At 53.7% G+C, this 14,114-nt stretch overlaps 3 protein-coding genes across 3 annotated transcripts; all 3 read left to right on the top strand.

The window, feature by feature from the left end:
• Positions 1–1,945: 1,945 nt before the first annotated feature.
• Positions 1,946–5,626, top strand: J4E78_008800 (uncharacterized protein; the record flags this gene model as incomplete). Its single annotated transcript, XM_049369400.1, has 1 exon — positions 1,946–5,626. One exon carries the CDS (start codon positions 1,946–1,948, stop codon positions 5,624–5,626), a length of 3,681 nt encoding a protein of 1,226 aa, XP_049218724.1.
• A 2,223-nt stretch (positions 5,627–7,849) lies between these two features.
• On the top strand, positions 7,850–8,522 carry J4E78_008801 (uncharacterized protein; the record flags this gene model as incomplete). The annotated part of the gene is made up of 3 exons (XM_049369401.1): positions 7,850–7,936; positions 8,065–8,206; positions 8,266–8,522. 3 exons carry the CDS (start codon positions 7,850–7,852, stop codon positions 8,520–8,522), a joined length of 486 nt encoding a protein of 161 aa, XP_049218725.1.
• A 2,797-nt stretch (positions 8,523–11,319) lies between these two features.
• J4E78_008802 (uncharacterized protein) lies at positions 11,320–13,448 on the top strand (the record flags this gene model as incomplete). Its single annotated transcript, XM_049369402.1, has 5 exons — positions 11,320–11,419; positions 11,722–12,136; positions 12,521–12,902; positions 13,014–13,208; positions 13,257–13,448. The coding sequence occupies 5 exons, from the start codon at positions 11,320–11,322 to the stop codon at positions 13,446–13,448; spliced, it is 1,284 nt and encodes a 427-aa protein (XP_049218726.1).
• Between the last annotated feature and the right edge of the window lie 666 nt (positions 13,449–14,114).

The raw sequence follows: 14,114 nt of genomic DNA on the forward strand, positions 1-14,114 counted from the left end.
TCGGACTGACTGTGGCGGTTGCGTATGCAGCAAGAAGATGCAGGTATCTGCAGTAAGCTCAGCAAGGACTGAGTTACAGCACAGCCGGCTGGCCTTATTCGCCGACGGCGAGGAATTCACTCTGCCGGCATTTAGTCTGCCGATGCGAGTCCAACGTTCCGAACAGAAGGGGAAGGATGGCCGTTCGGATCAGCTGCCAGGGGCGGCCTGACGGTAGACAGACGGCCACGCGGGAGATGACACGACAGTTGGACCAGGTCTCCGGATGCGAGTCTGGCCGGGCCCCGTATCGCGAAAACACAAGACCAATTGAATCCTGCTCCTCGAGAGTCGATCAAGAGGACATGTTGGAACGTTGGAGTGTTGGAGCATAGTTTTGCGCTTACCGTAGTACATGGAAAGGGGAGGTATGACAGCGCCAGGCGGTTAGGCCAGGGGAACACAGCGAAAGGCCACCGGGACCATGACTAGGGAGCTGGGTGATTCGCTCGCTTCACTGTACGTCCCGAGGTTAGCGGCTTCAGGTACGCGATGGGCGTTTGGTACTTCTGGATCGTCTCCCCGCATACTTTGGCTACCCATGTGTGAGGTAAGTGATTGGGCAGCAGATGGAGTCGACGCTGCAGCGCTGACGGGCGGAGAGGCAAAGCTGACGATGCGTCGTGGCGCGACGAGAAAAGCAAGTCGCGGGCGCGGTGATATCGAGGATGCAGGGATGGACCAGCCCCTCCCGACGCCTGCAAGGTACCGCTCAGGGCAGGGCGCTGATTGGGCGGGGTGCTAGCGGAGCGCGTTGTCCCTCGCAGTGTTCATGATACTTTTTGTCGTTGCGGCAGCTGCAAAGGGCGGGCCAAGGGCTATCATAAGGTCGTGCGTCGTGGTTTTCAGACTGTGGGGGGAGGCAAAGTTTGTTATTGCAAAAGGAAGGCATGACTCTGCGACGCGAGTGACGAGGCAGGCGCGACGTGTGACGCGGAAGGAGCATGTCTGACGAGCTGCGAGGCAGCGGCGAGGCAGCAGAGGGCGCTAGCAAATGCCGTTGGATCGCGTCGATGTATCTTCGTCGTCGACGCTGTCGCGCTGCCAGTCGCCCGCATCCCCTGGGACGGCGCGGGTTTGGGCTCAGCGGCGCAATACTGGAACTGGCCGTCCGACCTCAGTCAGCCTATCGAGCGGATATTGGCCCGCGCTCTATGGCTTCTCTGCTCCCTGCACCGCGACGCCCATGCGCGACGCGGAAATGAGGCTAGTGGAAATTGATCCTGGTCCCATGTGCGAGTGCTTGTCACTCCCCCAGAGGCCCAAAGAGTGCATACCCACGTCGACCCGCTCCTCGAAGCCTCTTTTCGGTCGGGAGATCTGCTCTCTGCATTCTTTTCTACCACCACGCCAGCACTCCGCAGCGCGCGTGCATTCACTCCTTCACCTGTTTGCTGCCAGCTACACACGCTCCTTAACCTTTGCCATAATCTATTGTTTTGTACTTTTTGCCGCCAACCGAGCCATCCAGAGTCGAGCGCGCCCGATCCCGCCTGCAATCGCTGCACGCCTTCCTTTTCACCTCCAGCTCGCTCCCTCCTTCGCCTCTTGCCGACATTACTTTCCACTGTGCCTAGGACACACTTTCGAAAAAGACCGCCCGTGACCGCCCTATTGTTGTTTTTGGCCCCGCTACATGTTCGCGTTTGCTCTTTCCTCCCACCCCGAGTCGCCTTGCTCTCACCTTCCCCACTCCTCGCTCGAGTGCGCCTTCCCGCTCACCCCAGCGACACGACAGTCGAGATTGGTCAGCGCACAGTCGTCGCTATAATCCAGTCTAATCACTTTTGCCAGTAAGACTACACTCCTCCCCATCCCCATTGCCAAGGCGCCCTCCCATTGCCTCTCGCCCACTCCGGATGCAATGCGGCGTACTTATACGTTTGCTAATAACTGCCAGACCATCATGAACCGCTGGTTGAACAGGAAGAAGGATGGCGCCGAGGACGCGGCCGCCGCCCCAAAGAAGACGAAGAAGGGCAAGAAGGGTCAGGAAGAGCCCAAACCAGAGTTCGATCTCAACTTCGCGTTGCCTAAAGCAGATGACTTCCGGACAAGTCTGATCATGCCTGGCCTGTCCACCCGCTTCAGCATGTTGAGAGAGCAGGACGACCCAGACTCCAAGATTGGCAAGGCCAGCGACGACAGTGTACTACAACCGAAACGCCAATCGCGGCTCCACGAGTTTGGCTTCGTTCCAGGGGGTCTTTCCGATATAGCTGAAGTCTCCTCGCTCAATGGCTCCATTCGACCGCCCTTCGCAAGCGAACGGACCAATTCCTTCGACAGCAGTAGAGATGACGACGGCTCTGGTAGCGTTATGAGCAGAGCTAGACCCGGCGAGGGTAACGTCTTGTTCGGTGGACGACAAAAGATCTACATGATCTCTAATACAAACGCCAAGGGCACCGGACGGACACTCTACGACGACGACGTTAATATGTCAGCATACCAACGGCTCAGACAAGAGGAGAAGGACAGGCTGAGGCAGCAGTCGGATTATGAAGACGGCCAGAACTCTGAGCCGTCCAGCCCTACTGAGCTCAGCCGTAAGAGGGAGACTTCGTCATCCACCAACTCAGGCACATTGAACACCCGCACATCCACAGCCGCGACTTCAATAGCGTCACAGGGCACCAACTCGGTATCAGCCTCCTCGCCGGCGTTTCCCCCAGCAGGTGCCCCGATGACATCTCCAGATCTAGGCCGATCGACGACGAAACGGAGACTCTACGACCAAGGGCTGGACCAGCAAATCCAGGAACAACAGTCCTCAGCTATGAACCGTCTCAACTCCATACAGCGCGCACGTGCGCCAACCGGACGATCAACGCCACCGATTCCTATATCTCAGGCACGTTCTGCTACCAACCTGAATGACCGGTTCGCTCGGGGACCACCCGCCTTCCGCTCAGACAGCCCAAACGCGCTTGGATACCCCGGCATAAGCAGGAACAACTCCTCCGGCGCGTCGAGCCCCGTCCTCGCCCGCCCGCAGTCGCCTGCATTGACAAGTCCCGTCATCAGTGACAGTGAAGAAGCTCATACCCTCAATGCTGCACTTCAGCCCAACGATCGGGGCAAAGCGACTGCCATGGGTGCTTTCAACAAACCCAAGGCGGCGTTCAGCGAGGAGCAGTATGCAGAGCGCTTGCGCCATATGCAGCAGGACCGAGAAGGGCGCTCAACACCACCTCAAAAGGCCGAGAGGTCCCCGCCTCGTAAGCCCACTTTGAGAGAGCGTGCAGAGCAGCAAAGGCGTAAGCGAGCTGAAAGTGACGCAAACGAACGGTCAAGCTCTGAATCAACTGCTGAACCAGCTCAAGCACCCTCTGCCTTCTCCAGGTTTCAAGCTGCTGCCAGTCAGATGAGAACCGCAGGCCCAGGTACCCCGACTTCGCCACCGACCCAGCGCCTCCCAGCCATTCCACGCCAACCAGCAGCTTCTCCAGACAATTGCAACAAGGCCACCTTCTTCAGTTCCCCAGATTCCAGCGAAGCAGAAGATGAAGCTCCCAGGCCGCCGACCACGCGCGCGGCAGAGCCAACTCGTCGATTTGACAATCTCCCCGTAGCAACCGGACCCGCACCCTCAATGTTCGAGCATCCCGCATTCCGCTCGCGGACAACATCGGAGGAAGAGGTTTCTCCGAATGGCCCTCCTTCGTACAGCCCTGCTCTTACCCAAGAGGCGTCTCCACGCCCCGACGAGACAGTGAAATTGGACGGTACCGAGGTTGACTCACCAACACTGGGTCCTGAGAGCAGCGGACTGAGTGGAATGATTAGGCAGCATCTTCGCAACGTCAGCAATGTTTCTTCCAACTATGGTGAGCCAGGTCCTCCAATGATGAGCCCACCTATGGGGCTCGCCATTCATACACAAGGGTCTGGCTTCCAGCGCCGCCAACCGGGGTCGGAATCGGCTACCCCAGCTCCCTCAACATACAGCCACTCTAACCCATGGGATCTGGACGACATTGACAACCCCTACCGCGATGAACTCGTCAAGATGAACTCTGACGAGCAGGCCAACGGACAAAACGCCACACCACTGATCATGAGCGCAACCGAACCAAACCCTGCAGCTCCCTGGGATCTTACTCCGCGAAGGGCCCATGAGCGTGTCGCGAGCAACGAGACAGAGGCCGACCATGAAGCTTTCCAACGAGACCTCGCTCACAGGCAGCGCTTGATACAGGAGAATCTCCGTGCTAAGGCCGAAGGCCGTTCAACAAGTCCAGCACCAGCACCCGCGGGCCCATCCAACGGACTGAAGACAGCTTTGAACATGCTCCGTGCAAAGTCGAGCCGTGAATCTTTTGCTACAGTTGATGTTTCCAACAAATCAGTAAGGAAGCTTGCTCTTGGAGGAAGTTCAGCGAATGTCAGCAGCACCTCGCTCGTAGGTCTTCAGGGTGATATGCCAGCGCTGCGACCAAAGCAGTCCCGAGTATTGCAGCAAAGTGAACAAGACGCACAGCGGGAGCACGAGAATCGCCAACGATCGGCAACCGAGAGCAGCCGCACTGGTCGTCCATCGGGTAGATCTCCACAGGCATCGACCAGAAGCTCCACGCGAGAGCGCTCGAGCTCTGGAACATCGTCAGGCCGTTCCCGGAGTCGCCATGATCAATACCGCGATGACCTGGACCAGGCTATGGCAGATGGCACCCGCGGCGCGTATCCTGCAAACACAATGCCATCAATGCCTGGATACTCTGCTCACCCCACGCCTCCACTTCCTTCTGAGAGACCATCGCTGGATTCCCAAGGTCGCATGCGATCGCGCAGCAACAGCAAGACTGCCGCGGCGAACTACTTCGAGTCGAAGCATCTGCACCCTATCCAGACTAACGCTGGACCGGGCCAGAACACTCGTCTGCCTCCTGGGGGGAAATTCTCCCCGGGAATCCCTATTTCGCCCCGGCCTTCGCCAGGCGGCTTCAGCAGTGCCAACGGCAATGGCTTCTCGCACCCAACATCCCCAGTGCCTCCGTTCTCTGCCAACCACACCCCTCCTGTCTCAAACCCCACTACACCCAACGCTGCCGCGTTCAACCCAAGTACCGTGCAGCCGTTGACCAAGACTGGAGTGCTACGAAAGAAGTCCATCGCGAAGTCGGAGATCTCGGAGCCGGTGTTCCTTTCCACAACGTCTTCGATTGATACCATCAACCTTCCAGCTGGTGCTTCTCTAAAGAATGGCATGGAGAACAGTGCTCCCCCTGTTCCGCCAATCAACCCCATGAGGCGACGTTTCGGATTTGGTCGCGGTGAAAGCCAAAGCCAAAGCCCAACGGGACCATCACCTTATGATCCTGCTGTTCAGCATGGAATGGATGGACCTCGAGCCCCTTACGCTGAACCACTCCGCACCAACTCGTCCGACGCAGTGATGAACCAATCGCAACAACCAAAGGGTAGACTGCGCAAGGCGTCAAGTGAAGGCAGGAGCCTGCGCGGAGACGCACAAAGCCAAATGGGACCCTCGCCAGCAATGCCTCAAAACGGCTTCACTGGACGCAATGGGTCACCTCCACGTCCTACCAACGGTCAACAGCCCATGGAGGGTGGCATGTTCTAAACGACACCTCAGCTATACGAGCTGTTGCTCTGTCAGCACCTCAACATTCGTGATCAAAAGCGATTCTTTTTCAATCTTTGGCACATTTGGAAATCTCTTTTCTTTTCTGTATGTCTACTTTCGGTCCACGGATCGCCGTGTCTGCGATCACGGCCTTTTCTTTCCTTAATCTCTTTCGGCTTCCGGCTTAGCAATATACCTCCCCGTTCTGCGACTGCGACTTCTCTTTGCAAAGATCTCATTTTACGATCAACGATAGGGTTCTGGCTAGATTACAACCTTCACCGGGCTGGACACGGTGTTTCTGGAGGTTGGCAATAGCATCACACAAGTTTGAGTACATTCAGTAAGAGTCAGGTTCGGGAGGATTGCATGTTTATCGGAGTCTTCATGTACTGCTAGTCACTACAGCCTTTTCATAGGCTCACGGTTCAGCTCGTGCTGCCAGACTCGCGTCAACCAATTCGTGGTGTTGAATACAATCAATTGCCTCATACAACAGATCCTATGCACAGAGTTCATTCCGCCAGCACTGATTCGAAACCAATCGCATCATCACTGTTAGACCTCAGCAGCCAGCGGCGACTGTTGGACGTGGGACAACGGTCGCAATATGTCTGAAACCCCCGCGCACGTTGTTTGGACTGATTATGTACCGTGCCACGTTTCCGGTTTCATCGCTGCCGAATGCATGCAGCGTCAACGGCGTTGACACCTTCACATGCAACATGCAGAAAAGCATGATTTCATCACCATGCAAAAGGAATATGAGACGACATTGTCCATTTGCATAGGCGAGCGACTCACGAGCCCTGTGTTTCAGATGCCGCGAGAAGGGCCGTGCGCTGATTCGAGAACCTGGGATCGTCGCGATGGAAGATAAACTACGAACTCTCGGCTCGAGACGAGGTTTTATCGATCGTCGATACTCGGAAGAGGGTGAAAGATAACAATGGGATTGTGAGCGAGAGTTCTATGACAGGGAGGTTGAAGTGCTGTGGAAGGGGAAAAGGGATGTTGGTGGGGACAGTGATCTAAGGCCTGCATGCCGCTTATCGCGTACCTGCATCTTGCGATCCATTTTCACGCGTCGCCTTCCTTTGTCGGAACCAGGACGTCAGCAACACAACCCGGCGCTCTTGGTAGCGGTATAGTGGCATCAAATTCCGTGCAATCTTGTCGACATTCAATGATGTACATACAATTTTAAGTAGCGGAGCGCAAGATGTTACTCCAAAAGACTAAGCGTTCGATGATGGAAGCTCCACGTCCAAAGTCCAGTCTACCGTAGCGGTGCACTACGCCACCGTGCCATTGGAACCGTCGACGGCATCTTCCCCATCCGCACGCCAAGGGGACATACTTTCGTCTAACGCAGGGTCGGTATCCGGTGCCGCACGAAGAACGCATGTCCCCCAAAGCGTTCGCTGTGCAAACAGAAAAGCAATTTAACAAGGCTGTCAGCAAGCGTGATGTGAGAGAGGAAAAAGAGGAGAAGTCAGCAAAAGCCGTTGTGGTGTTCTATCGGGTACAACATCCCTACACAACCAAGAGAAAAAGGTCTGGATTGCCAGGCGCAGGGCCTGCCAAAACAGCCCTGACACAGCTCCGCAGGCCGCCTGATTGGGCCGGCGACAAGAAATCGCACCGTCGCATTGCGCAGAGCAGAGAAAAGCAAGGCCGCCTCCCACCATCCATCTCCACAGCTGTGCCAGCACGCCGCTTAGCCAACGCTAAAGGACCGCAAGTTCGGCGCCATCCCAAACTCTAACTGCAACCTAACCCTCCTTCCGAGGCACAGTACACACCTATGCGAAGCTCTCGCTGCGCATCCGTCGCCCGTAACTCGACGAGATACACCCCTCTAGAGTACGTAGGTGCGATCGAAGGCGCAGTAGATCAAGGAAACCAACAGCGCCCAGGGAGGGGTACTGGGGAAGATAGTCAACTGCATACCAAGGCTCTGCGACAAACCGCGGCAATCCCTGGGGACGATCACCGGGTAACTCCAATGTTAATCTCCACGAGTCTATTGCTGCGTTAGGGAGCAGGCTTGGACCAAGGTATTGGTTCCTAGAATCGAAATCAGTACATAGACCCCCTCTCCGTCCCATCGTTTTTCTCGCTCAACCCTGTTCCATCTCACTTCGACATTCCCTCACTCCAGTCCGTCTTTCACATATCGAATACCATCACCAATACATATTATACCATATAATCAAGATGCGTTTCCAGGCTACCGTCCTTGCCGTCGCGGCTTCGCTCGCTTTCGTTGGTGCTCAGGATTTGAGCGGCATCCCCCAGTGCGCTGTATGTTGCCCTTCCTCCCCTATTGAGATCGGATCGGACTGCGGAGCCCACATCTCCACATCAAGACGATCGCGATCGCGATATGGCACATCTCATGTAGCATCACCAACTAACACAACAATCAACAGATCCCCTGCTTCGTCGCTGCCCTCCCCAGCTCCAACTGCGGTGTCACAGACACAAACTGCCAGTGCACCAGCGGCCGCTCTGCCATTGAGAACTCGCTCCTCACTTGCGCACCCGAGCGATGCGAGCAGAGTGAAATCTCCAGTACGTTTTGCATACCCTACATACCTATCATCTTCGTCCATATCTAACGCGACTACTAGGCCTTGCCCCCGCTGTCTCCTCCCTCTGTGCCGCCGCCGGTGTAACCCTCTCCGACATCCCCACTGCCGTTCCCTCATCTGGCGCTTCCATGACCGGCTCAATGATGTCCAGCATGATGAGCGGATCCCCCACCATGAGCGGCTCCATGTCGCCCACCAGCTCTGGTGTCGCAGAGCAGACTGAGAACGCTGCTGCTGGCAAGCTTGCTAGCTACGGTGTCGTTGCCATGGGTATGGCTGCTGTCTTCGGATTGTAGATGTCGAATACCTGGAGGTGTGATGCGAAGGGCGCGTTGGTTGATTAGGAATTTGTAATGCGACAATCGCTTGTATATCGCAATTGATACCGTATCGTTCGTTTGAATCGCTGAGTGTCTGACGCTGTGCGCGAGTGGTTGGTGATATTGAATTGGGCTCGGGCTATGTTCCTTTGTTCACGCAGCTTCGAGTGCGGTCGCCCATTTGCCAGACCATGCCGTGAACTCATCGTCTTCGCCAGCCCAGCTCTGCCTGACCAGCTCAATTGCGCTGTTTGCCTCACCACAGCATTTATCCAAAGTTTCTTTCGCTTCGTCCTCGTCGAGATCGTAGAACGCGCCTGCAATATCGTCGACCGTCTCAGGTATCGTTTTGAGGGTATTCACAAGCGCATCTAACTTTTTGTAGGGCGGCGGGGTCGCACCGTTCGTTGTGACGGTCGGTTCGAGCGTAGACGATGCAGGATAAGTCTTCAACCTCCTCTTGATGAGTGCTTGGTAGAGCATACCAATCATCTTCAGCTTCTTGACACTGGTATCCAGCAGTTCCTTCAGCTCCTTGTTGTCCTTGCCAATCTTATTCGATGCGCCGAAGATCTCATCTTCATCGTCGCTGCCTTCTGCTTCGTCATCGTCGTCGTCCACGTCTTCGCCCCATTCTTTCAGTTCCTCGATCGCATCGAGTAGGACTGCGCGGTACTCTTGCGCTTTCTTGACTACTAGTCCTACAACGCCGTCTTCGCATAGCTTCAGCAGCGCGTCGCATACATCCCATAATACACCAGTCGAGGACAAGACTTCTTGCTTCTCGCTTTCAGTTGGACCGGTGTCTTTGCCTTTTGCGCTTTGTCTTTTCTCTGCCATCTTCAGGATCATGGCGAGAACTTCTCCCCAAGTCCCCAGCAATCTCCGTACCTGCGCTTTGACTTCTGTGCGCATCATGTCCCCGATATCGCCCTTCTGACCCTCTCGTGGTATATACGAAGCCGCAGTCACCATGCTGTTGAGTGGACCCGAGGTCACATCGCCTATCTTCGCAATTATCGCGGAGGGTGTGAGGGGCGGGTTGATGAGGAGGAGTGAGAGCGTCGTCGTATGCGATTTGAGGAGCTTAGTCGAGGCTCTGATAACATCGAGAGGATCTGCTATCTCGGTTTCGGACGTAGGAGCGGCATCTTTGGTGGGCGCGAGAGAGGATTGGTAGTGGGTGAGAAGTGCTTGTGTGGTTTTGGTAAGGTCGATGAGACTGCGTAGGTCTTTTGGTTTCGACATCGTGCCCTCTTTATTGGGAAGAATTAAAGCGTGTTATATAGTCTTGGAGGCTGAGAACATGTGCGCAGTTCACGAGCCAAAGTTTGGACAGTATCAAAATTTTGGTGGGGCAGTGACTCTTAGCGGGGTACCCAGGTACATAGCTCCGTCATACCCGTAACACAGCGGACATACTCCGCAGATGCAGATGACTGTGTCCATCCCCTTGCCGCAACACCATTCCGATATACTGATATCTCGTTCTGTCCAGAAGTTCATGAGATCTTAGTCGATGTGCTGGGTCCACCCTTCTTATACCATGGGCAGTCCAGTCCGGACCCCCACGATTTGGAAGGCGAAGTCGAGGCAGTGAACCTCAGCAGACCTTGTATGTGATGCGTCTCAGACACGACTGAACGGGGAAATGTGCCGCTGATGCATATATTCACATGTATGTAAGAGTCTGCCCCGACATCTGCTGAGGTCACAATGGCGTTCGTCTCCGCCCTCGTGCTGCTCACATTGAGCCTCGCCAATAGGGTCACGCACTAGGCAATGAAGGCTGCGAGGCGCAGTCGATGCAGTTCACCGGTTCTGCAGGTTTGACCATTCAAAACCTACTACATGTCATCTCATACTCTCATGTTGCAGGTGCATGCATTACAGTATGTTGAGCAATTACGCCTAGCTCAGCCATTCGTCAATTGGACCCGAGCGATATCGACAGCCTCGCGACATGAAGCTGGAGGACTCGCGATGAATTCCGTGAAGCAGAGCCTCACGTACTGGTGCAGTCCAGCCTGATGGTATATCTGGCAATCGCGAATGCGCGAAGGACATAGGTCCCTAAAGTGCACCTCAGGAATGTCGCAGACCTCACCGGTATAGCCTTTTCTATCCGTTTACTCCAATACCAATCGTACCCTAGCACTCTCATCCGCCCATCGTACACCTCCTACGCAATGTCTTACGTCGAGGATACTTTTCCGGTCTATCGTCTTGATCAGGCAGATTTGCAGAAATACCTGAGCGAGCTGCACGGTTCGGGTGACTTCTACATTCAAGTAGGAAATCCTGAAATTTGTGTCGATATGTGCTGAGAATAGTGTGCAGGTCATCAATGATACGTACAAGTTCCGAATCCCGAAGAAGTTGGATGCGGTATGAATTATTGTGTGATCAGAAATTGTACATATTCTGACCTTGAGGCAGAATCAGCGAAGAACGCTTGCAGGTCGACGGTGGGAAGATGATTGACAAGAAATGCTGGCAACGATCTTGTGGGGGCGGGCTGCATGATAGTCTGCCGCGGGGCTAGCTAGACAGGATGTCGTGGCGATGAGGGCAACACCGGACTTGGAACTCGGTGCTGCGGTCATGTCTAGTGCTGGTATATAACTTGGTTTACCCAATTTTGTTAGTGAGGCACTTTCCAGTTTCATTACTGACCTTCGATGCAATTGCAATGGATCAATTCGTTTCATCATGCAAGGAGTTCCGACGCTATCCTCAGAATCTCACACAACGATGTGCCCTTAGCCATAGTATGGCTGGATACGCATCTCGGATACAATCACAATCCGAGTTTCTGTTCAAAGATGAGAAGGTAGCTGTGGACTTCCTCGATTATCGCGAACTGGACAATCGTAAGCACTCTATTACTGGCCAATCTTCGACGTACTGACCCCACTCAAGGCTTCAGCCCGGCATGCGTCAAAAACCAACGAGAATTGGAACTCATACTTAGCTGTAGACACTCATTAACACCTGAGGCTGCCGATCCGAGATGTCGTTTCATGTTAGTTGGCTTTTTCTTTTTCTTTTTCTAGAGACTCAGCTGATGATGACAGATTCTTGACAGCTGGCCATGCTCGGGCACCATTGAAGATCACGCACGACATGTTCAGCTTTCTGTGTACAATCTATCAGGTCTCTCCTTCCTTTCTAGATTTCGTATTTCCTTTCGGGCTGAAGGAAGAAGCACAAGACTTTCACTTCAGTGGCTTGAAAGCAGAGTACCGGTTAGCGTCTTATGACAGGGCGTGTGTGCTACCAGACCTAGGCCGCTCGGGCAGGGATCTTCGCTTCAGCTATAATCTGAGATCCGTGGAACCGACGCCACCTCGATCAAAAGAACCTTGGTCCATCCGCCAGTGCGCTGTATACCATACCTTCGACGTGGAAAATGGGAAAATGCTCTGGATCATCGTCAAGGCAAACAAAGAAATCCAGAAGCGTGTGACTGAAGTGTCTGACGAGTCAACACAAAGCGGCAATCCCCTCAAGCGTCGCAGTAATGCGTTTGCGGCCGCACTACAAACACATCTGTTGTTGTGCAATTGGTCCGGAGAGAACTGGCGGTGGTATGTCAATTATCTCGAAGATAAGTTGCAAGCTTTGACAAGAGGTGTTTCGGCCCTCGAGGTCGAGAGGAAGCCATCCCCGCTGTCATCGCCAAAGATTATGAGCCCAAAAACCAGCGTAGGCCCGTTTGCCAGCTTGTCACGATCTCACACATTGCGTCCGATTCTGACAGGACAAGCCTGGACACGGTCAAACACACTGCGAGAAAGCCCACAGACATATACACGCACCACTACGACTACCTTTGATAACCAACCTTGCAGTGTTTGGGCGTCAGCACAGAAAGCAAGCACTTCGCCCGATGCGAAACGTTGGAAATCGGCCGTGAATGATCTTCGCAGATTGCTAACACGGCCTTTGCGATCTAATACAGTCAACAGCAGCTCAACTTTCGGAGACGAGAAGACGTTGCTAGCATCCCCTGAAACAACGGTATCGCCAGAGCTACCCTCTGTGTCTTCCGATGGCGGAGCAGACACGGATGACAAGTTCACTTTCAAGAACCTTCAAGCTATACAGCATATTGAGGAGAAGGCACAAGAAGCCATGCTTGTGCTCAAGCTGAACACTGAAGTTCTTGAGCAACTGAGGTTGCACTACGATGAAGTTGCAGAGCATGCCGACTTCCCTCAAGAATTGAAGGATGGCTGCAAGGCTAATCTTCATCGGTTCAACAAGGGTATAATTGGAGTAGAGAAAGACATGCAAATGCTGCAGTCAAGAACTGAGACACTGCTGCACCTTCTGGCTAATCGGAAGAACTTGGTAAGTACCCGTACTCTCTCGCATCATCACACAGTTAGGAGGATAGTGGGATGCATCAAGGCCACATCCATCGAAGCGAGCGACTGAGCATATGCTAATATTGCATTCTAGATGAGCGGTATACTACAGCACCGAAGCTCTAAAGCCAGCGAATTTTACGCTAAAGAGTCTCGAGAATCCGCGGCTCGCATGGAGATTATGACCGTGAAGATGCAAGATCTTGCCATGAAGACGAAACAGGAGACCGTCTCCATGAGGGTTATCACCACCGTTACCCTCTTCTTTCTTCCAGCAACCTTCATCGCCGTAAGTGATTGGTATGACATGCTGAATACACGTACTAAAGCTTTCCAGACGTTCATGAGCACTGACATTCTTAACTTCGAACATGGTAAACAAGATCTGCAAATGCAAGGTCTCCGACTATATCTCATGATTGCTCTCCCTGCGACAGCTTTGACCTTTGTCGCATGGTACTTCATATATTACTTCGCTAGAAGGGAAGCTCGGTCGAACGATCGGTCCGAAGCAGTTGGGGAGGCCTGATCTCTTATTGTGTTGCGTGTCAGTCAGTTATGTTACATGCGTTGGCTTTCATTCCCTGTTGGTAAAAGGTGTGGTTTGTCTTTGCAATGTTGTTTTTCGGGTATGTGGGTGGTCTCTTGGGAAGTCTCATTTCTGCGGCGTTAAACTACCAGGGCAGCAGGAATGGGAACCATGACGATGTGTCCTCTGTTGTACATTAGACTCTTAGATTTCTAGACAACTTTAGATCGTGATCCTGTTTATTCAGATCTCCATGCGCTCGTATGATGAGTTTGTCTTCTCGCATAGCTCGAGATGAGAGCCGTTAGATCTGAGAATTGATCCGATCGTCCAAAAGGATCTAGCCGAGGTTTCCAGAATCAGGATCGCTGTAGAAGCCGTCGAAACTTGCGAGCGTATCATGAAGCCTGGGCTTCGAGCCATGGTCAACAGCGGACCGATGCGTCTTGGCGGTTCCACGTTGTTCAACCTAAAAGCCAACGTCGTGTCCACAGGGCAGATCTATCCTGTCATTAAACCTCCGATTATCGATCAATCCTTATCAAAAACATATGCGCAGCCTTTTAAATCGTAGTAATTTTATCGTGGTAGGTTTGTAGACAGTAGCTGTCACAGTCGCTCAGCCGCGTAGCCGCGTGGCCGCCAACTTTCCTGCTGTCACCTCTC

This window comes from Alternaria triticimaculans (genome assembly GCF_023758025.1).
Source record: "Alternaria triticimaculans strain BMP 0046 chromosome Unknown scaffold_17, whole genome shotgun sequence".
Taxonomy (NCBI): domain Eukaryota; kingdom Fungi; phylum Ascomycota; class Dothideomycetes; order Pleosporales; family Pleosporaceae; genus Alternaria; species Alternaria triticimaculans.